This window comes from Varanus komodoensis, unplaced genomic scaffold (genome assembly GCF_004798865.1).
Source record: "Varanus komodoensis strain SLA01 unplaced genomic scaffold, ASM479886v1 scaffold20_1, whole genome shotgun sequence".
NCBI classification, from domain to species: domain Eukaryota; kingdom Metazoa; phylum Chordata; class Lepidosauria; order Squamata; family Varanidae; genus Varanus; species Varanus komodoensis.
In genome coordinates, this window is record NW_025335587.1 from 3,240,444 (window position 1) to 3,265,227 (window position 24,784).

General features: G+C 40.7%; 1 protein-coding gene across 2 annotated transcripts in view; it reads right to left on the minus strand.

Annotated features, from left to right (window-relative positions):
* Positions 1–2,366: 2,366 nt before the first annotated feature.
* The window catches only part of LOC123023319 (ras-related protein Rab-3B-like), an 80,698-nt gene continuing 58,280 nt past the window's right edge, over positions 2,367–24,784 (minus strand). For both annotated transcript variants that reach the window (XM_044429838.1, XM_044429839.1), the window contains 3 exons: positions 21,961–22,079; positions 9,961–10,085; positions 2,367–5,835 (listed from right to left, as the gene is read on the minus strand). In XM_044429838.1, the coding sequence (XP_044285773.1) occupies positions 5,648–5,835; positions 9,961–10,085; positions 21,961–22,079 (432 nt within the window). In that variant the 3' untranslated portion in view covers positions 2,367–5,647. The remainder of the gene's footprint in view (positions 5,836–9,960; positions 10,086–21,960; positions 22,080–24,784) is intronic.

Here is a 24,784-nt window from a genome sequence, read left to right on the forward strand (position 1 = left end):
AAAGCTTGCATTGGGGGCAGGGCGGGGGGGGGCGTGATCTTTTGGTTGGCATAATTAAATTTATTACAGCAATATGGATTTTAAAATTTCTTCTAATAAGCATTCATGGACTACTGTCTACTTCTTCAGGCACATGAAGCATCCTAAGTTATCAAATATACATTTATTATTATTGCATTTATAACCTACATTTTTTCCTCCAGCAAGAAACCCAAGGCAGTTTATACAATCTTGCTATTTCCTTCCATGTTATTCTGACAGCAGCCCAGAGAGGCAAATGAGGCTGAGAACCAGTGACTGACCCATGAACTTCATGGCTAAGTAGGAATAAGAACCCCGATCATAATTCAACACACTAAGCTCCATATCACACCAGTTCCCCATTAATATTTACATACTAATAATTTTTGTATTTGTGAAATTTTCACAAATGTGACCAATATGGGATACAATAATAAACAAAACTATATTAAAGCAGCATTGAAACAAAGCAGTGAGATTAGACTAACAACTGTTAATAAGTTCTAAAGATTTCTGGGACGCAAAATAGAAAGTCTACAAAATGTAAGATAATGCAGTGTCTTACATTCTACTGTATTAAGCTTTTGTACAGTAAGACTACACCTTTTGAGTTGCTCTAGTTTGGCTTTCAGACCAAATCATTGCTCAACAGGATGCAGGCAATGGGTGAGAAAACTCTATCCAATTATTCTAGTGACCTTGAAACTCTTCACAGGTGTGCTTTTCTTTGTAAAAAGTATGTGGCTTTTTACTAGGAATATCTAGGAAACATTGTATTCTTAAGAAGCTTTGACAATATGCTTATACTAAATACAGTTAAAGGCAGTGCTTTAAAATTCTGAAATGAAGTGCTACAGATATTTAAAAAGATGAAATTCACTCCTATACAGTGTTACTCTGGTGTAGTCCTAAACCCTCTGAAATAGAGTTAAATATTCAATAACTACACAGGGATTGTAGTAGCTATAGTAAAAACATCTAAGGGTCCAATCCTGTGTATGTTCAGCATAGATGGCTGCGGCATGCTGCAAGTCGAGAGACTTATTTCTGTCTTCATAATTCATAGGATTGTGCCCTAAATCAAATTTAGGTTCAGTCTCCCTCTCTGTAAACTAGCTATTCTGTACACAGAAAATGAAATGGACTTGGGGCTTTCCCTTAATATTTTAGTTGTATAAAACATCCCCCAAACATATTTAGAGACTAGGATAAACCCCTTTATATCTTTTTCGGCCCAGGCAAAGAACTTTTTATTTCAAAGGTATTGCAATTGTTAGCTTGCTTTTAATGGCATTTTAACAATGGGGTATGCCTTTTATGAAATTACTAGTTCTGTCAGCGGATACGTTTTTATAATTTTATTATTCTAATGTTTTATTGTAGTTGGTAATTTATGGTTTTATGTTGTTTTTATGGTTTTACTGTTGTACCCTGCCCAGGGAGCTGTGTGGCTAATGGGGCAGGTTAGAAATCCAATACAATAAATAATCCTTTTTTTCTGCTGGGATTTTAAGCTGTTTTGCAGCATTCTCCAATACATGTGTACCCAGAATTAAGTGGAGAACTGAGCTTCAATCTTATGCTCTTACAGTAAGTTTTAAGATAAACACAAGCTTTATGCTCATTTCCAATGGGGTTTTTATGATTTAGGGGTGATCCTGTATGTTTAGAGGTCTACAACTCCCACCATGCCCCAGATAGCCATTCTGTAGGGTGGTGGTTGCTGCAGGCTTTTGTGTTCCTTTCTAGACATGTATAGAATTGCACCTTTAGGGCACAATCCTGCAGCTGCTAGATAGAGTTTGAACAGCCACGGGAGAATTTGGAGCACCAACTATAATCCTGGAAACTTACTCTGTGGGTTGTGGAACTTGGGGCACTCTCTCCCTGCCCTCACCGCAGGGGTGAAAAGCAGCAGCTATGGCCCTGAGCCTGCAAGAACAATTTTGGAGATGGGTTTTTGAGGGTGGGAGGAGGGTTGCTGGCAGCCACATTGGATTGCTGTCTCTTTTTATCTCATTATTTTGATTGCATTTTTGTGTGTGTTTAATCTTGAATAAGATGACTCTGGAAGGCTAAAATTTGTTGTGGACATTCTCTAAAGTATTTTTCCTTAAGAGACTTCTTACCCAGATACTTTTTCTTTATTAATCATGTGAAGTTATATAACCTGGTTAGGTTACTTCAAATTCCAATATATATTTCTCTGGAGAGTGATCATCAAGCATTTAGTATGAATGAATTCAGTACCATACAATCTGTAAGTGACAAAGACTTATTTCCTAGTGCAGTGAGTTATTTATATCTAATTAGCAACCTAAATTAATACTCAGATAATCCACAGCTACTAAATAGTATCCTTTATTTTGTCAGCATCTTATAATTAGGAACAATATATACACTTTAAGCACTACACAAACAGTGCCTTGTAAACAGCAGCTCATAAGTACACACAAAAATAGAACCTTAAGACAAAAATAAGAACAATCCCAATTCTCTACAAAAAGCATTTTAAATTACTTTCACATTTGCTATTGCTACTGAGCTGAAGTAACTGACAGTGCAAAAATGAACAGTGTGATTCCTATTTGTGTATACTAAGATAAGAATGGCTGAGTAGAGTTGTATTTTTCTCTACTCAGAATAGAGTAGAATACACCCTTTGGAATGCAACCTTATGCATGTCAACTTGGATGTAAATCCCAGGTTCAAAGGGGCTGATGCCCAAGTAACTCTGCACAACAGGGGTGCAGGACCTCTTTTCGCCGGAGGTCCTAACTTCATTTCAGAGAAGCTAGGGGGCTGTATTCCATTGGTGGATTCAGCAAAACTACTAGCATATTTTAGTCTAAAGGTCTTAATGCCAATAACTAAATCTCAGGAGAGGCATTTCAATTTGTTAGGATGGAGGGGGGATGCACAAATGCCAGGAAACAAAAGGTTAGTTAGTGGAAAGGGAGTAGGACCACGAAAAGGGTGTGGGTATCTCTGGATTTTCACCAGAGGGTTGAAATTGTCTCTCTATAGTAGAATTGCCAAGAGCAAGTTTCAAGTGGCTGAACTTGCAGACTGCAAAGAACTTGTTCCTGAACTTGGCTAAGAGGAGGGGATACTGACAGGAAAATTTAAAATATTTGCCTTATTTAGCAGACAGTGCAGCTTTTTTCCAGAATTGTCACCCTGGTTTTCCTGCACTGCTCCATTTACATTACTGAGATCCAAACACTTCATTAGGAGTGATTCTTTTCCTGCTTTTCCACTACTTTCCTTCTATGTGGTACTGTAATATAATGGAACAGCGTAAATAGGCAAGTGGAAAAAGTGTTATATTTCACTGTTAAAATTAAATACTGCATAACCAAGGACCAGAATCTAAAGTATATAATATGCAGAAAAAGGAACTTTTCAGATCTCCATTTCTGAAGCTAGCCAGTGCTCCTTTGCATAGGTACAAAGCTTCTAAAATGGCCATTCTTACATGGGGGGTGTCCCCAAAATATATTGTGATCAGTGGTGAGATACCTGTTCAGTAACTAGTTAGATATCCACAGCATTTGTTTAACCATGTTGACTTTGGAGGTTTCTTGAGCTAATGAAAATCCTTACTTTAGAGCACCCTTCCCCAACCTTTCACCTTCCAGACATGTTTCGACTGCAACACCCAGAACTCCCAGTCAGTGGCTCTGCTGGATGAGAATTCTGGGAGTTGTGGTCCAAATGCTTCTGAAGGCCGCCAGGTTGGGGAAGGCGGCTTTACAGCACGAATGCCTAACCTAAGTCCTGGGACAGTTCAAAATGCCCATTGTTGGAATCCTTTTCTTTATGGAACTCCCAAAGTCTAGTCCAAGGCCATGAAAGGTGAGAGTAGAAGAATGTCTGCTTTGCTCACCTCCCACAGTTTCAGAAGCATGTGGTAGAGTTGGCACTGGCTTCCTCAATGTGTGACTAGTTGAGCAAATGAAATGCTTGTTCACTGTTGAAACCAAACACAGGAAGGAGGACTACAAACTGTGTTGGGTATGTGGGGGAAGTCACAGATCCAAAACAGAAAGGCCAAACGAAGAAAAATGTGGGAGCCAAAATGAGGTGCTGTTAATCTGTGGTGGGTCACATAGAAGATTGTGTATGCTGTGGAATATAAGAAAAAAGAAAGTTGGCAAAAGTGTTTTGAAGAAAAATGAGCCTCCAGACTTTGTTGGCCCACAACTTGTGGCAATCTTCATTACTGGCTATATTGGCTCAGGGGTTGTGGTCCAAAACATCTGGAGGATCATACATTGTCCAACCCTCATTGTCCAGAGAGGCAAGTGCTGGTACAGAGCAAGAAGAGAGCAGAGGTGATAAAAAGAGGCTAACAAACTGGGTAAAAAAAATAAAGCAACACAAATAATTTTCTGCTCATAATATAGGAATGCTGCCCTTCTGAATTCACACATGTGTTCATTCGTTAATCTTTCACAAACCTCTGGAAGAGTACGACATTGTGAATGGATTAATGGAATTCATTTACCAAAAAAATTAAACATCTCATGAATATACAGCCTCATGCTACATAATTAAAAACTGATCCTTATTTCATGGAGAATAATGTTTGAACTATAATGTATCTTAAATGGAAACTATCCTTAGCTAGATTTTTCCTAAATAAGCATTTTTTAAAAAAAATCTAATTCTTATTTTTTTAAAAAATGATTTTTATCCATCTTGGATTGCAACTTAAGGATTATAAAAGTTGGGCACATCAAATGTTTCAATGACCCACTCCTGGTGTTCATTACCTTTTATTGCCTTACAGACATTCTGGCAATTTTCATGTTCACCCTGATAACATTTACTTTTGCATATGTTAATCTGGCTGGCAGAGGGCTTTGCATCAATGGAGGGTACAAATCTAAATGAGTTCAAAGTGTGTTCTAGCTATATAATTCCTTAGGAGGCACAGAAACCAAAGAGGTTTGCACATAATACACTGCTGTTGTTTGTCTATCTCCTAAAGAATCTGGAAATTCTATAAAAGATCCAATGGTGCCTGGCTGCTAGGTTATTTATTTGTGCTAACAGAAACCAACTTGCATAACCCTCGTGTGTGACAATTTTTATTGCACAGGAAGTGCTACTGACATTGCACTAGATTGCTACATTGGCATTGGTTTCTGTTATTATTTTAATATTAATTATATTTCTATACTGTGCAATAGCCAAAGCTATCATAATAGCATACATTGCACTAGCATACAGGCGTCACTGAATCCTTCCCAATTCTCCTTCACACTGTTCTGTTTTGTTAGGAGCTTCAAACTGCACCTTGGATCATAACATTAAACAGTAGATAACAGTGGATTCTTATTAGGATAGTCAGAATTGTGTGTGAGTTTAGATGATCTGGCCAGTAGCAAAATAAAAGAAACATCAGAAACTATGTGAGACTATATATAAAATACTTAGCAAAACATTTCACTGGAACACTAAATACACTTGACACTGTTTTATATTCTATTAGTAAAAGTGAAAACAGATTTGGGGGACATCAAATAAAAGTAACCAACTCCACTAGCACTAAAACATCTCTTTCTAAAGACTGTAAATAATTATTACCCTCAAGAGCGTTCTTAGAGGTTTTAAGGCCCTAACAGGAACATTTCTGCTGCAGTGGGGGTGGGTTGTATGTAAGACGTACATTCTTCCCAGCAGTAGTCCTAGAAGCTTCTGAATCCATGCTCTCTGACATTTTTTCACAGATGTTGTTGACAAGGCGCTCAAAGACCTGTCTCACGTTGATGTTCTCCTTGGCACTAGCTTCAAAATAATCAAAACCTGGTTTTCATTTTTAAAAAAGTATAGAAATCAATATCTGGTTATCCCAAGATTGCATCTCATGTCACACTGGACTAACATTTTCCATTCTCATCATAAACAGTTGGAGTTGTATTTGAACATGGGTCCTCAAACTACGGCCCGTGGGCCAGATCCGGCCCACCACAGAGGTTTTGGACTTGCCGCGTGCGTGCCTGTGCCCATGCGTTTGCCTGCCACCACCCGTTTCACTCCGTGCATGGGGAGGCGGTGGCTTACTCCTGCCGAGATTGTTTTGGACTCGCTCGGAGAAAACGATCTCCAAGCGAGCACGCGTGCCTGCCCCCACCTCGCCTCACCTTCCCTCGCCGCACACCCGCACCTCGCCTTCCCTCACCACATGCATGCACCTGTGCCTCACCACACCCCGCCCCCTTGCCAGCCAGGATGCGCCACCCTGGGCACCACCTTTCCAGCCCGTGCCCAGCACTGGCACCTTTCAGCTGGCCCCCTGGTGAAAAAGTTTGAGGACCCCTGTATTTGAATAAAACCTGAAGTTCAGAACCTCTAAGCAGTACTTACATCTTCTGAAATCAGCACTTGTAGACAAAAAAGCATTTCCTATTATAAAACATGACCAATATGAATAGTTCTTTGACTAGATATACTATTCCAGGTGTTTGTTTACTTCAGTGTGGCATGGACCATTTTCCTCTTAGAAACTCAGTGGTCCACCATGTATTAAATTTAAAGATAATACATACTCAATGTCCTCTAAAGAATCAAATGTATAACTAATTGATTGGTGTTTCTGAATATGCACTCTGGGTTAATAACATAACCAATACCTTTCTAAATCACATCAAGATATGCTACTATTCTCTGTAACAATCCCAGCAACCAATAGACATTAGGTTGTCTAATCCACTATCAACATTCCTTCTATTTTTGAACCCCCATATGGAGAACACATAATGCCTTTGCGGACAGCAGAAAAACTGGAGAAGGAGCAAAAAGAGTTGTTTTGCAGCTATCCATCAAATCTATATGTATAAACATTAAGTGCATTTGGCCACATCATACTTTGACAAGTACAAATAGTGCGTTGCTAATAATGCAACTAGAACAAAACTGAAATGAAGTTTAGTAGTTGACATGCACAAAGGTAAAAGGAAAATCTGATGCTGCACAACACATACAATTAGAACATGGAACATGAGAAGTATGAATTGAGGAAAACTGGAAACCATAAAGCAAGTAAGAGAATGGTTAAGGATTGGTGTGAGTGAACTAAATTGGAATGGGACATTTTCAGTCAGAAAAACTTGGAAGTATTTTACTCTGGAAATGACAAAATCAGAAGAAACAGAGTGGCTCTAATATTAAGATAAGATGTAGTACAGGCTGTAAGGAGCTACAAAGCAAAGTCTGACTGAATTATATCAATCATAATTTGTAGGAAATATGTCAGCATAATGATCATTCAAGTTTATGCTCCAACAAAAGATGCTGCAAAACAAGAAATTGAAAACTTTTGGGCAGATGTTCAAGAGAAAGTTGGCAACACACCAAAACAAGACATGCTGATAATCATAGTTGACTGGAATTCAAAAGTAGGAAACAAAGCAGAACTCAATGCTGTGGGAGAATTTGGCCTGGAGGATTCTGTACTGAATCCAGAGTTGAGAATGCAAAAATATAATTCCGGTAGCAAAACAAAAAAAAATGCCTAGATGGATGACAGAAGAGACACTCAACAATTGTTAAGGACAGGTGAGAGAAAAAAGGTGATAGAAATAGGGTCAGAAACCCAAATACAACTTTTCAGTGATCAAAAGAACTATTACAATGACCAGTGCAAAGAAACAGAAGAGACCAACAAAAGAAACAAAACAAGAGACCTCTTCCAAAAGATCCAAGAAGTCAAAAGATAATTTGAACCTAGACAAGGAATACTGAAAGACAAACAGGGAAGACATATTATCTGATTAGCAGAACATACAGGAAAGGTGGAAACAATATACAGAAGAGATGAAAGGATGACAGACTCCTTCAAAGAGGAATCCTATGAGGAAGAGCCTGCAATATTAGAAAGTAAAGGGAAAGATGCTCTGAAAGTACTTGGAAGAAATAAAGCACCCAGAGTAGTTAGGATACCATTAGAACTATTCTAAGCTGCAGAGCCTAAATTGGTCCAAATCCTACCAAGAATATGCCAATATGGAAAACAAATATGGAAAACAAAACAATGACTGGAAATGTTCAGTATACATTCCAGTCCCCAAGAAAGAAGATGTAAAAGAGTGCAGCAAGTACAGGACCATTATACTAATTTCCCATGTAAGCAAAGTGATGCTCAAAGTGTTACAACAAAGAATATTATCCTACATGGAGTGAACAATGCCTGTTGTTCAAGCTAGATTCCAAAAAGAAAGAGGCACTAGAGATCATATCACAAATATACATTGGCTATTGGAGCACACCAAAGAAGATGATCAGCTATGCTTTATAGACTACAGCAAAGCCATGAGATTCTAAGCATGGTCCTGAAGTAAATGAGGACCATATATGAGGATTGGTACTTGATCATCTTGATGTATTGTAGACAAGAAGCTACTGTTAGGACAGAATATGAAGAAACAGATATGGGCAAAGGCATCAGTTAAGGGTGTATTTTATCTCCGTACCTATTCTGTATGCAGAATCTATCATAAGGAAAGCTGGATTAGGATCAGAGGAAGAAAGAATGAAAATTGGCAGAAGATAAATAACAATTTAAGATATGCAGATGATACCAAGTTACTAGCAGACAGCAGCAATGAATTTAAATGTTTTTTTAATTGTTATATTATTATTATTTATTTAAGTTTTTATGTATTCTTTGTGAGCCGCCCTGAGGCTTTGTTGTGATGGGGGCAGCATAGAAATGTTTTAAATAAAATAAATAAATAAATAAATTGAAATGACTACTGATGAAAGTGAAAGAAGAAAGTGCAAAAACAGGACAGCAGCTGAATATTAAGAAAATTGTAACTACAGAAGGATTGCACAGCTTTACAATTAACACTGAAGAAGCTGAAATTTCAAACATTTTGAATATCTTCACTCAGCCAAGAAATCTGAAGAAGACTGAAACTTGGAATGGCAGCAGTAAAGGAACATGAAGCGATCATCAACTTTAAGGATGTTTCACTGGAGAGCAAGGCCAAAATAATCCACATTACTGTATTCCTATTCACTGCATGTGGGTGTGAAAGCTGGACAGTGAAGAAGCTGCAAAACGAAAATTGATGCATTCAATGGTATCGGAGGAGAGCTTTACAAATACCCTGGACTGACAGAACAGTGAGCAAGTGGGTTGTAGATCAAATCAAGCCAGATCTTTCCCTAGAAGCAAAAATTACAAAACTGAAGCTGTCATGCTTTGGGCATATCCAAGACTGGAAAAGACAATCATGCTAGGGAAGTTTGAAGACAGAACAAGCAAAGGACCAAATATGAGATGGATTGACTGTATAAAGGAAGGTACAGCCTTGAATTTACAAGAGCTGAGCTGGGCTGTCAAGGGCAGGACCTTTTGGAGGGTACTCATTCATAGGGTCACTAAAAGCCAGAAAAGACTTGACAGCACAAAGTAATGAGAAAATCAAGTGAGGATTAGTTGAGTGAGCTACCAGTTAAATGTGTACAAGGGCAAAACAGTACATCTGATGCAAAAGAAAGAAGGCAGAGAGTGTGTTTTTAGGTAATTTAGACATCTGTTGCTGCAGACCTCATCTTGGAAAAGATATTTCTCATATATGTGAGAGAAAGGAGAGTGCCTCTTAATATGGGGCTTCCCAATAGCAAAAATCATACGTTGGAGCATTCCCTGTAGGGATGTGGGGAAAAGTAGGGATTTTTTCTGCCTAAACATGCATCATATTGTTCCCTTAACTGATTAAAAAATTGACCCAATTAATCAGACTGCAGTATTATAAAATGTAAATTAACCTAGCTAATCAATAACATCCCAAAAATCCTAACTCAATAACCTTAAACCTAACCCTGTAAAAACAGGTTATCTGAAGAAATGGGGAAATGGGATGAGATTTCATCTAGAGGATAAACAGGGTGGGTGGGAGAAAGATAACTTTCAGCATGTACCTAACTGATCAGCCAGATGTTTTCCTTTTTCGATTGGAATTATTCTCTCATCCTCCATATCGCATTTGTTTCCAACCAGAATGACTTGTGCATTATCCCAGGAGTAGGTCTTTATTTGAGTAGCCCTGTGAGGAAAGAAAGTTGTTGAAGTGAGGGAGCAGTAACCAATAAAATGTTGCAGTGTGAATTCTGAATGGAGAAAACACCAAACACCAGATGAAAAAGAGACAATACTGTCATCACCATTGCAGCAAATTGGTGCTGCATTGCTTCTCCATTCTAGAAATGCTAATAACTTCTATTTGAATCAAAAACTATGGCATATTTGCTGCTAAAACCCTCTGATACAAGGAATTTGATATAGGAAAATTTCCTTTGAAAAATAAAATTGAGTGTAAACATTCTATTAATTGCCTTTAATCAGCTGCTTCTACCACAGTGATGTAATTGTAAAATGTTGAACTATGATTTGGGAGATCTGGATTCAAGTCCACTCTCAATCATGAAGTTCTTGGGGTCACTTTGGACTAGTTACTGACTTTTGGCCTAACCTACTTTACAGGGTTGTTGTTAGGATAAAATGAAGAGGAAAAGGAACTTTCACACCACTTTGGGCTTGTTCCTTGGAAGGAAAGGTGGAATGTAAACATAGCAAACAAACAGTTGCACTTCTGGCATATGAAGGTTATAGCATAGGTTCAATTAATAACATTAGCTTTAAACATGTTACACTGGGCTCTGATTGCTAACCCTATTTTCTGAAGTAGAAAGCTGTCCACCTTCAGGTTAAAAATCAGAGGTTTCAGAAGAGCTTGCTATTGCATAGCATTCTCACTTAGACATGCACCCTAACTTGTCAGTTGCTTCTCATTGGTTCCATTAATTCTAACCTTTGTTTCAGGGATCAGAATTCATAGGTAACCCCACAAGTGTAGAACATTTTCAAGCATTTGTAGGAGCATCATGAGACTGTAGCATAAATGCTAAGGCTGACTGCTTTCATCAGCGTATTCAGCAACCAATGAAACTTTTAGGGGTGAGTTAAGGACACATTTGCTTTTGTTTTGTTTCTGCTGTGAGATGTGAAATTAAAGTATGAAGGGATGGCTTTTACATCCACACAGAATTTTATGTTTTTATTGCGATCTTACATTTCCTTTAATAACTCAGACAGGTGCCTAGACCAAGGTTTTGGCAACATTACTTCTTGTTGATTTACTGAAACTTCTACAAAAGCAATCTTACTGTCCCTGACAGACTGTTCCTGGAACCACAGGATTGCTCATAAAATCCTTTCAAAGCTGGAGCCAGTATTCTGACCTCAGAACATGGAGTTGGAGATCCTTCCTCAACCCTTCACAGCCAACATGGAAAGAACTGCTGCTTCTCTGTGGCTGGAAACTTGACAGGAGATGGGAAAGGAGGTATTCTGGTTTGTGGGGAAGAAAATGTTGATGCTAAGCTTCAGCTTATCCTGAGCTTCTTCCAGGCTCCTTCCCTCCTCATCAGAAGTGCCCTTACAAAATCTAGCAAAATTTCAGAGTGGAGAACTGGGAGGCGCTGATGATCTCTGCTGCATTGAATGGCCAGATGCCTCCAAGTCCAGTGGGCTACCATTCACATAAACCACCCTTCGTTCACCAAGGATCTCAGGCTGTACATAACATTACCATATATACTGGCATATAGGGCAGCCATTGAAAGTCAAAATAGCAAAGCAAAAATTTGGACTTATCTTTTATACCTGACATGATGAACATCAGAAAAACAACCCAAAATAGCAACCTCATCACTTTATATGCCAGGATATATGATATGCATAAAAAAGACCAATACAGTATAGTAACAGCACTACAATTACATAAGAAGCGTACAAATATTCAACAAGCAAACAATCACTTGAAAAGAATGCCCATTTTAAATACCGGGGACATTTGTTGCTTAGAAAAAACCCCCCAATGTTTGGGTGTGTCATTTTAATTTAACCAGTTAACTAACTTTTTAGAATCCAGATGACTGGAACAACTAAGCAGTTAACAAATTGCTACACAGCTTTAGCAATTGAAAATATTGTTTATTGCAATTATTTTGTTTAGCTTGACATTAGAAGTTATCTCTGTATAAGAAAAAGAAAAGCAAAATCCAGCAGGGGGAGCTAAGAGATATAAAAGTGATTATTGGTTGCTCCTAATTCCAAGCGGTTTACCTAGTGCATTTTAGCTCTGTCTTAGAAATGTCCGCTATAAGTAAATATTTCTAAGTAACATGTTAAAACTTAATTGTAAGTAAGTTTTAACATGTTACTTAGAAATATTTACCTATATTTGCACCTCTTAAATCTATTTCCTTTTCAGCTTAGAGCAAGTTGCTTGCTACTCAAAATTTCTTCAAAAAGGCAATGCAGACATTTCCTTACTAGTATTTAATTTTTGCCATTTATAGTACCAGCACTTGTGTTGGAGCAATTTCTGATTCAGAAGCAACCTTCACTTTCTGGTTAATTCCTGGCAACTTTAATTGTTTCTGGACAGTCCACATCCTTCCTCTTATATGAAAATAATACCATTCAAGATGTTATGGCTCGGCTGACCTTAAATAAACTCTGCTATGGAGCACATTTTGTACCAATCCAAAAAGAGACAGCTGTAATAATTTTCATACAGAGTACGTAAAAATAGAATGCTGTCCCGAGAGTCACACTTTTAAGCATCTGTGAAGTGTTAACAACACTTAATGTTTGTGGATTGTTTTTCTTATACACACTGGAAATAATTCCCTTTGAAGCCAGTGTGGATTACTTCTGAGTAAGATTAGTCCCACGAACCAGGTAGGAGGACCCAGCTGAGTCTTGCCCCTCCAACTCACATGTGCAAGGAGCTTCCCTCTGGCACATGCACAGTGTGAGAGCAGAGAAATCAGTGGAGAGATATGGCTGCCCACTGAGTACTGCCACTTGATACTCGCCTCTCTGGCTTGTATACATGTGGGGTTTCCCTCTGTTGCATGTGGGTGGGAGAAGAAATCACTGAGTGACACTGCTCATTTCCCAGGACCAACCAGCTGATTGCCTGCCTCTGTCCCAAATAAATTCTTTAAGGCAGGCAGAGCAGGGAGGCTGCTGAAAGCTGTAGAAAATGGTTTCAGAGGGGCAAGAAGGGTAGCAGGCCTCTCTTGCAAAGTGACCCTCTGATACTGACCTTGCTACCATGATGAGTTGTGTCATCCATGTTTGGACGATACAACAAGCCTTTGCAGTACTGAGAGCGTACCACACTGAAATACTGCAGCGGGGTTCAGACAACCTGATGGACCAACAGTGCCAAAAAGAAAAACACTGGCTTGTCATTTCAGGCAAACCTACTCACACTGTTATATTGGGTTTGGAGGGGTTCAAAGCAAAAAGGAACTTCACTGACAGGTGAGCCACAGATGTCTTAGTTAAGTAGAATGATTTGCTGGTGTAAATATAATGCTGACAGTATGCCCAGAACAGAACAGTCTGGGAGAAAGGTGCGTAGGAGCAGCAATAAGGCCCCTAAGTAACACCAGATTGGATCTTATAAAGCTCATTTCCTTCCCATTTAGGTGGGCCTCTTAATGAATCACCAAAGAAGAGAACAAGTGTTTGCATATTGTGATGTGTATGTGAATTTAGAAAATGAGAATTGCTGTTCCTCTCACCCTCTTGCGGAAGACGGTGGCCTGTGCGAGCCTGCTCAGTCTGCTGTCCAGGTGATGAGCAACTTCAAGGCCTGCCTTTTCCCTGTGATGATTCCCTCTGATGATTCTTGGACAGGACAATGCCTTCAAGACAGGGGGAGTGGTGGGTGATCTGTCACTTGCCAACCTCACTCTAGTTGGGATTGCTTTCTTAGACCAACAGTGTTTGATGGACCTTACTTCCAAGTAACTATACAAAGTCCAGAGACCTTTAGCACAACTGAAATTTTGCTCTTCTGCAACCAGCATGGAATCATTTCCATGCAGCACTTAGTATAGCAATACATTACCCATAATAATTCCACTGTGTTCCCTGGGAAGCATGCATTTAGGATTTCTCTCTTCAGTCAGCAAGGTCTCTCCATTTGGTGTGTTTAAATGGCTCCTGCTTGTCCTGGCAATTGGCCCTTAAATTAGTCATTTCCTAAACTAGTTCCCTTCCAGACAGTTTTCAGGAATGACTAAAGGGCTACTCATCAGGAGAACAGAAATCATTGTAAATAACAGAACATTGAAGAAAGCTTTGCTAAAATCAGCCTTTATTTTTCACACTTATTTCATCAACCATCATTCTTCAAATGAGCCCTTCCCTTTCATTTCTTTTACACCCTATTTTTAAAAAGTTTAATTTGTTTTGTTCATGTTTAGTGCAAAATGAAATGAGAATACTCACACACAAATGTTCTGACCCTAGGTGAAGGGACCACCCAGAACAACCTGATGTTGAAAGTGGGAGGAGGAGATGGAGGATAAGCAGTGCAGAAAGATACCAGCTTCCTCACTTGTCTCTTTGCCCTCCAGATGCATCAATGGCACTTTGCCAGTCCGCATCAGGCAGTCAGTTGCCATAATCGTATTCACAGTCAGAAAAATGTCCACAAATTTACTCTTAAAAAACAAAGCAGGGCAACAAGGAAAACACTGAAATGCTACTGTTTGGTGGGTGTACTGTCTATATTCTCTGTAATAATAGAACTAACCAGTAATATAATTCAAGAGAATATGGCTAGGGTAGGAACGTCCAATTTAAACATAACTATTTAGGGATCTAAATGTACTGATACCGAGTTCTGAACTCCCCAGTTGAACTCAATTGTCTCCCCAGAACAACAGCCCTGTGAGGTAGGTTGGGCTGAGAGTCTTTAACTGCCCCAGAGTCACCCAGCTGGCTCCATGGCTGAGCGGGGACTAGAACCCAAATTGCCTGAGTCCCAGTACCGTGCTCTTAACCACTACACCAAACTGGCTCTCTGTGGACCATTCAAAACACATAGTTTACGTACCTTTGTAGACAGTAGCTATTTTTTCAACTGATTTATATCATGTCAGAGAAGTTCCTTAAAATGTTGGCTATAACATATTCATTTTCTTTTTATACAAATATACATCTCCTCACAAGACCGTAACATTTTAGGCAAACCTATTGGTTCTGCTTTGTGTATGAGGGGGTATGGCATTTAATACAACAATAACAGCCTCTATTTGTGAGGTGCCAGATATACAGACACTACGCGTAAGATGTATCACCCTGTCTCCCAACCCAATATGCACAGGGCATAATGTGGAAGCATAACTGCTTAAATGCCTTCTTTATAGTAGCAGCTAAAAGGATTAGTCCAAAGGTCAAAAAATGCGGCTACAGGTTGTGAAGAAGTGATCTGAGTAACCTGTTCAACCTTTTTCTTTTTTGTGACTCTCTCTCTCTGTGGGTGTGGTGAGGGAACAAAATTGTAATAACCTGTGTATGCAATAAAATACACTGACTGACTAACAATACAATAGTAATTTCAAAAGAAGTGTTTTCCCCCACAAAAGCTCAAAATTTCTGTCCCTGTTGTCTTGAAGTGTTCTCCTGGATTCTCAGAAACAAATTATTTTAAATCAAATGAAAGTGCATCCAACTAATTTACAGGTTTTTAATGTTCTTTCTCTGAAAAGATTGCTTTCTTCAAGGCCATATGGCAATCTCTTTGCAAAGCCATCTTTAAAAAAATCACAGGAGAAAACAAACTACATGAGTTCTTCCAATAGCTTGCAGAATCTCTTTTTAGAAAGGTAAAAAGACTTGTAGTCTTGTTGTTCATATCTTACAAAATGACTGAGGTTACTTTCCTCATAGAGTTGCTTTTCTATGTTTCCTAGCAGTTTTACAGCACATTGTTTGGTGAAGTATTCTTGGATGTTCTTGATTTATTCCCAGTGTCTTAGGTGTCAGCAAGCCTTCTGTTCCAAGCAGCAATCTCTTACTGACACAAGATTTGGCTCACCGCATTTGCAGGCAAGACAATCAGCCAAGCAAAGGGACTTAGCACTTGGAGGGGAAACAACCTGCAAACATTGTAGCCCTCAGGTGAACAATCTCTGTGAAACCATCATCCTGTTAATTCTTATCATGTGCTTTTCTAGCTCTGGAAGGAATTCAGCACTTCTTGGGAGCTGACTGCACTTATTTTAACTTTTCATAACAAGATACTATTTGTGAGGCACCTGTCACATTAACATTCAGTATGTTTCAGTTGTTGACGCAGTCTGACTGTACAGATCTTATAAATCATAAATTATTTCCCCATCTCTTGTTCAACATCCTAGTGTTACACTTCCACCGATTGTCATGTTAATAGGGCAGCAAATTTGAGCCAGCTTAAACTTACTTAGAATTCTTACCTGAAAACAATGGGACTTAATCATGAATAAGTGCAATCCTAGAATGCATGTAATTCAAGGATGGAGACCTCAAGGCCCAGGACTGTTCTTATCCTTCAGGGCCCCCCAGGTGGCCATGCTGCTTGCCCTGACCCCATCCTTTGTCCCCAATCAATGATTCTTTGGTGGTTTCTTAGCTTTGGTCCTTCCCTGTCCCTACTCCATTTTTACAGGTTAAAGCGCCTTTCCTGAGGCTCAGTTGCTGGCACTAAGATCTTTAAGATAAAATATGCTGGCTTTTGCAACAGTTTGTTTGTCCCTAATCAGTCAGACAATCAGCCTAGGCTAAATAACTCTTGGATGAAACTGATTATCTGGACCCATTGCAGTCCGGCTTCAGACCCGGGTACGGTACTGAATCTGCCTTGGTCGCCCTGTACGATGACCTGTGCAGGGAGAAGGACAGGGGGAGTGCATCCCTGTTGGTTCTTCTGGACCTCTCAGCGGCTTTCGATACCATCGACCATGGTATCCTTCTGGATAGGCTAGCGGGATTGGGGGTGGAAGGCACTGCTTTGCAGTGGTTCCGCTCCTATCTCAAAGGCCGATTCCAGAAGGTAGTGCTGGGGGACTATGGCTCTGCACCATGGCAGCTATGCCATGGAGTACCACAGGGCTCCATTTTGTCCCCTTTGCTGTTTAACATCTAAATGAAACCGCTGAGAGAGGTCATCAGGAGGTGTGGGCTGCGGAATCATCTCATTTTCCACTAATCCAGGTGAGGCAGTGGCTGTGCTAAACCGGTGCTTAGCCGAGGTAATGGGCTGGATGAGAGCCAATAAACTGAAGCTCAATCCAGACAAGACGGAGGTCCTGTTGGTTGGCGGATCGGGCTTTGGAGAGGGTGGATTTGACCTGGTCCTGAATGGGGTTGCACTCCCTCTTAGGGACAAGGTCTGCAGCTTAGGAGTACTCCTCGACCCGGAGCTTTCATTGGAAGCTCAGGTGACAGCGGTGGTGAGGAGCGCTTTCCTTCAGCTTCGGCTGATTAATCAGCTGCGCCCCTACCTGGAGTACGACTGCCTGGCGACGGTGACACACGCGCTGGTGACTTCCCGCCTTGACTTCTGTAACGCGCTTTACGTGGGGCTCCCCTTGAAGACGGTCCGGATACTTCAATAGGTTCAAAATAGAGCTGCCAGGTTGCTGACAGGGACAGGGCGTTATGTTCACATGACTCCAGTCCTCCGACAGCTTCACTGGCTTCCCATTGAAGTCTGGGCCCAATTCAAGGTGTTGGTTATGATCTATAAAGCCCTAAACGGCTTGGGACCTGGTTACCTGAAGGAGCGCTTACATCCATATATGCCCGACCGCCCCTTGAGATCTGCGGGAGAGGCCCTTCTCCGGGAACCCTCCGTGAAAGAAATTAGGAGGGTAGGTACTCGGAGGAAGGCTTTCCCTGCGGTGGCGCCCAATCTATGGAATGTGCTCCCCAGAGAGGTCCGCCTGGCGCCATCATTATTTGTTTTTCGGCGCCAGGTGAAGACCTTTTTATTTAAACGTCATTTTAATTGTTAACAATATTTATTTATTTATCTGGCCAGGGCGACTTCTTTTTGTTTCTTTTATAACTTTTCTTTTATAACTTCTTTTATATCGTTTATATTTTTTATTTATTTTATATTATTAATTTTAATTTTATATTGTTATTTTTGTATTGTATGGTATTTTATTGTGTTGTAAGCCGCCCCAAGGCTTCGGCAAGGGGCGGCATAGAAATGTTCTAATAATAATAACAACAACAACAACAACAACACATGGGATGCCGTTTGAGGGTTTTTTCCTCTTCAAGTAAGCCATGCTGCCTGGGTTCAGATGACATGACAAGCTACAGTCACATGGGTGATTATGCAAATCATGCCTCATATGCACTACAATTCAAACTAGCCACCATAGCTTGTTTAACCCATGATGATTGTACAAACCAAGTGGATGAGTGCTCAAAGATTTAAAGCCATAAAAACAGTTTAAAAAATTATCTAAGCACTGAAACGGTTTTTGAAATGTGGTAATGTGATTTTGCTATACAAGTGCATTCTATCAGGTAAAAACTAAGCATAGGTGAGTTGCAGGGTCAGGCAGGTGGGGAGAAAACTTACCATGACTGTTTCCACTTTGAAACTAGTTATGCTAAGCAGCCTTAAACAAGCAGTCCACACAAAATTTGTTTTACAGTAGCTCTCAATCATCTAACAGTAGGGATCACACATCACATTTTACAGTTATTCATAATAGAAATAATGAAAAACACAACCTGTACAGAAACTATATACAGTGGTACCTCGGCTCACAAACGCCTCAGTTCACGACCAAATTGGGTTGTGAGCAGAAATTTCATAAAAATGTTGCCACAGGCCACGAACTCTGCATTGGGTGAACTCTGCATCGCGAGTGCTCCTGCCTTTCCTGCACGGGTGTGATCGGGGGGAGATGGTCGCAATTGCGCATGTGTTCCCTGCCTGAGCATGCCCGTGACCATCTCCCACCGCGCCCACCTCCCCCCCAGCGTGCGATCGCACCCATTTCCTCCCACCCCCCCACACAATCGTGGGGGCGGGGGGGAGATGGCCTTGATCTTTTTTGTTCTTTGTCACTTTGCTTCAAATTTTTGTGAGTAAAAAGAATAGTTGCAGAACGGATTAACCTTATTTACATTGACTCTTATGGGGAAATTTGACTTGGCTCACAACCAATTTGGGTCACGACCAGAGTCCTGGAACAGATTAAGTTTGTGAGCCAAGGTACCACTGTATGTCTGCCCAAGTCCACATAACTGAAGGCACAGCTGCTGCAGAAATCGTCTGAACATGCACATGATCACTCTTTAAGGGTGGAATCCTATCATACTCATGTCAGATACTCACAAGCCTCCAAAGGTTTCAAGCACAAGGCACTGCTGCCATGCCTAACACTCTAACATTTATCTAGATGGCAGTTTTTGGCTGTCAAGAGTTAGGGCCAGAGAGGAGAGAGAAGGCAGCTGAGGTGCCAATTGGAAACAGCACAACTTCCTGGCCACAGCCTTCTCCCTCCCTTCCCTGCTCTCCTTTCCCCCCTTCAAGGTCTAGTTGTGACCTGAGGGGCTATTGGAGCCACCCTTTCCATGCAGGTTGTGAGGGGTGGGGCAGGGTCTTGTCCTTAGGAGCCTGAGGACCAAGCTAGGAGAATCTTGGTGTTCAGACGGAGAATTGACAATGTGAGGAAATAGGAATTCACTCTAAATGTATTTAAGATTGACCCTTTCTGTTGAATATTGGTGGAACTGAGTTGAACCAGGGAGCTTACTTACTCATTGCACAAAGACTTCCCACACACTGGTAGGTATCATGTGATGACAGAAATGTGGAACCCAAATCTACCCTAAAATGCCCTGAATTTAATTACACAGCTTAGGCTGACAGACTATCCAAATATCATTGTAGGCTCCGCTGCTGACCCAGTGTGATCCTATTAGGCTCACTAATGGGGAAGCTTTGACTCTTTCTACATGCATTCTATAGGGCATTGATCCCATCATCCTAAATGACATTGTACAACTGTGCTGCAAGAAAGATATTTCTGATTTGATGAAAAGCCATAGCTCTAATTAGAACAGCTACTCTGATTTGTGAAATAATTATTGCAAGGAGGTGGGATATAATGGGGAAAAGATAGTAATTTCTTGGGAAGTGTTATACAATCACAGAGACACGGCTACTGTCAGTTTTCTTGAGGCAGTGCTCCTGCATTATTTAGTAGATGAACAGTGAATCCATTGTCTTGTTTGTGTGCAATTTTTGCCCTCTGTGTAGTTATAAAAAACAGAAAAAGTTCTCCCAGTTTAAAACAACGTGCCAACCCTATCATGGAAAATAAAGAAGTCTGAAGTCAAACTATCTTTGACAATTAGCATGTACTCATATGAGCTGGCATGCTTTGGTGCTAGAAAAAGGTTAAAGGGATCAGCTTATATTCAAGTCTTCTCAGTATAATGCCAGGGTTTTGTGGACATACAGCACAATCCTGTGCATACCTAATCAGATGCAAGTCCCATTATGTTCAGTAAAACTTACTCCTAGTTAAATAGATATAGGTTTGCATCCATGCCCTCTGTCACAGGAGTGGGTAGCTTGTGGTCTCCCACATAGTAGTTTGTTCTGTAGCTCCCATCAGTCCTAGCCAGCATAGTTAGGGGTGAGGGATGATGAAAGTGGGGTGCTGAAACAACTGGTGGGCCAGAAGTTGAGTAGAATTCCAAGGAGAGGTGTGGGAGAGATCAAAGAACATGAGGAAGATTTAGGAATAAGAAACCCACAACTTTGCAGTCAAAGATGGCAAATTCTCCCCATCACCACCACCCTGAAAGGACACCCTCACAGAAGACTCTGAATGGGAATCAGAGCAGTGATGATTGGAGAGTGGAGATGGTAGTGGGAAGAAGGGAAAGAAAGGAAACTGAACAAGCCAAGATGAGTTGGTAGCTAATAAAATCCATCATGCACCCAACAAATGGTTGAGCTCACAGTGGGTTGTTGACTTCCTCCTTCCCCCTTGGACCTCCTGCAAGTCTTGAGGATACTGCTAACTCAGTGGGAGGTCAGCAAAGCTTTTATCTACAGTTGAATTATCAGTTCTGCTTCTCATAAAATAAATGTTAAAAGGAGCAACAAATCATTCTGAACTATCGTATAACTCAATTTGCTACTTCTCCAGCTGCACAATTTTATCAGGAGATGCAGCATGCTAAATATGAATTGAATTATAATATTTCACAGCAGGCAGAATTTGCTTTAGCCTGTTTGAGGCAGATATATTAAAAGAATAGCAAATGCCTCTGTAAAGTGTTGGCCCATCAGCTCAAACAGCAAAAAACATTTAAATATTATTTTGGCAATTAAAGGCCCAGTGCATGTGAGAATCTGAAACTGAAGGGCTCAGTTCCAAACTTTCTGACCAGTATGAGACATATTTCACTGTATGTGATAATCTGGTACACTGAATTAAAACCTCATATTTTGAATCATACTCTTACTGCTTGCAGTGTTTAATGGTTGAACAACATACTGCCACACAGACACTGAAGCTTCTGACTCTGAGATCTTATAAATAAACATCAATTCCTGATGTTATTCACTGACATCATGAAATGAACTTGAGGCTGACAGTGAATGCCATCAGCAGAAGAGGGCAAAATGCCCCTGATACACATTTATGGAACAACTTTCAGGCATCGGTTACAATCTTGGACATATTTTCCTGGGATCAAATTCCACTGAATTAATGGCAGCTGTTTCTGAATTATCATGCACAGGAAATGTTTTACATGCAATTTTTACAAACGTAAGCAGCATGGATGAGAGGGAGGGAGAGAATGTGTATGTGTATGCATATGTGTGTGTATGTGTATGCATATTTGTGCATATGTGTATGCATATGTGTGCATATGTGTATGCATATGTGTGTATGTGTATGCATTTTAAGCTTTGTTAAACTATTGAGTTTTCTTTCTTCTCTTAGAAGATGAGCTGATTACTGACATGATTACCTAGACTAGACTACAGTAAACTACAGACAGCAGCAATGAACTATTCCTACCAGTCCTGAACAGCATTGAAGGACTCTTCACAAGTAATATCATACATAAGGATGAATCCCATGGCTCCTCGGTAATAGGCAGTAGTGATGGTCCTGTACCTTTCTTGTCCAGCAGTGTCCTAAACAAATAACAAATAAAATTAATTAGGCATTTAGGCAGTAAAGGCATCATCCTATGCATGTTTAGATGGTGTAAAGGCCGGAAGTTGTAGGCCTTTCTGCTGCCTAAACACGTATTGGCTTTTACCCTCAGTATATGTATTCTCACCAACTCACCAATAACATGAGGGCCATTTCATGTATTAACCTTTCCTTTCCTTTCCTTTCCTTTCCTTTCCTTTCCTTTCCTTTCCTTTCCTTTCTGAAGAGGTAATGTTGGGAAAGCATGAATTTTCTCTTCTTTCAGCATACAGTGTCCCTGGGTTGTTTAGCACTCTCGCTCACAACAGGAATGATTAGGCTATCACACCCACTTGTTCAACAATCTAGAACAATAATTGTTGTGAGTCACCCAAAGAGGTTTGGCTATTGGGTGTTACAGAAATGAAATAATTAAATAACAACCCAAGGTTTTAAAAAATCTGGGTTGTTGTAACATGTGAACTGGGCCATACTATGCAGGAGCACAGTTGATTGTCAATGCTGCATGCTTCTACTGACCTAATCTTGTATTTTTGCATACCTAGGTCTGCACTATACAACAATAAACCTGCAATATAAAATAGCAAGGGAGAAAGGGAAGCAGGACCACCATCAACTGCTGAGATGTTGGTTCCACCAGATTCGTCCCTCCATTAAGTCAGGCTGCAGCGGAGAGAGGGCTTTTCCACTGGCCCTGCTGAGAGACCTGTTCCATCAGGCCCCTCTTCCTTCCAGTGTCATCTGTCAGAAGCCATTCCATCAAGCTGAAGCAGAAGTGATGATGAGAACTGTGAGTGAGATCCCTGTCCCGTTATTGCTCTAACTGTAAACCACTTTGGGAGCCTTTTTCAACTGAAGAGTGTGGTAAAAATTCTTCCAATAAATAAAAGGGGAAATAATGCTGTCAGCACTATGCTCAGCTCAGCACTATGGGCAATTATTTTAATGGAGGCATTTATTCCTGGGGGGTGGGGGTTGGTATTATTTATTTCATATCCTGCCTTTTAGGTAGGTGGAATGGCTGGTCTGGGGTGCCAGAATGAAGCATTCAGCCCTCTTTGGGTCACCTTGGCTTAGTAACAGACTTTGAGCTTTTGAGCTTTTTCGTGCCTTTCTAAGTGTTCTTGTTTCATCTCTGCCTGAACATACCTGTTCAAATGCTTCTGCTAGGGAAATCGATCCAGCCTTAGCACATCACATAATACTCTTGTTTTATTGACAACAGAGACAAGATGTTTTGAGGGGAGCGGCACAAGCAGCCAGGTGTTACTCCCGTGGGCAATTACTTACCCAGAAGGATTGTGTCTGAAATTGTTTAATTCCAGATGTTGCACTTTGTTTACCATCTCATATGCTTATTGATAGCTGTTCCCATTGGCATATATGCAGAAGTTGTGTGAGCAGTCTCATGCAGCCATCAGTAATAGACAGCATGAGTAATGCAACCACGAAAACAACCTGAGATGGCACCATGGCAGTGACATCCAGAACAACAGTTGGTGCACTTCCATGTATGAGTGGAAGGCAGGACGGGAGGAGAGATGAATTGGTTCACTACAAGTTCCAGGATGGGGTGGATGGGGGGAGTGGGGACTGAATCATGGTATTCACCTATCTGCAAGTGAGCCTGGATTTTTCCAATATAAAGAGAGACCATAACCAAAGTGCTTAGGGATCTACCTGCCAGTCATAATACTATGTCATTTCCCTCAATATTAGTGAAAGTACAATACATGACCCTTCTCTTCGGCCCCCAGTCACATCCCATATGTTTTAATGTTACAGTGGGAGAATTGGCACCATTTGTTTGTTTTTATCCAGGCTTTCCACCAAGTTGCTCCGGGCACCATACAAGATTCCTGTCCTTATTTGATTATCCTGACCATTCTGTGCTACAGGGGGTAGGGCCAGCATCAATGGCAGACATGGGCAGACATCTGCCAAGGGCCACGCTACAGCAGGACCAACTGATACATGTCCCCTGGAGTTGCTCTTCCTTTTCATTGCAACCTGTCTCTTTAGCTGCCTCTTGCTCAGGCACAGACAACGGTCATGGTGCAGAGGAGGAGGAGATGCCACTGCCAATGTGCTCAGTAGTTCTCTGCCTGTCAAGTATGCAAATGATATAACAAAGAGAAAGAAGGGCACCAGTAATAGCAGCAACAGTGCCTGGTGACAATGGCAGTGAGACAGTTAACTGGTTAAGAAGTGGGCCTATTGCCCCAGGGCCTCAAAAACTTGGAGCCAGCACTGCCTTGGGTGAATGACTAGCTCAAGGTTTGTCTCATAGCAAAGTAAGGACTCCCATCTGAGTCAATATAATCAACACCTTGGCAGTCTTATTGCTTTGACATGGCACACCTCTAGAGTGTTCTGATAACCTACTGGCACAAAGGCAGGGAATAGAATAATTCCTGCCTTGAGGTGCATTCTGTGAGTTCTTTGGGTTGCTTTGAGTATTAAGCATACCAATATTCTTTCACATTGTTCTGTGACTGCAAAATCACAGGGCCTTCATTGGCCTTAAGGGAAAAAAACATAATCAAAATTAGGTGGGGAGGAAACCCAAAGTAATTAAGAACAAAACACATATCATTTTCTGACAAACATAACCCCTTGTTGCAGTGGAAACATGCTAGAAAGTCACTCTGATAACCATATCATTGATTAGTGGGGAGTGGAA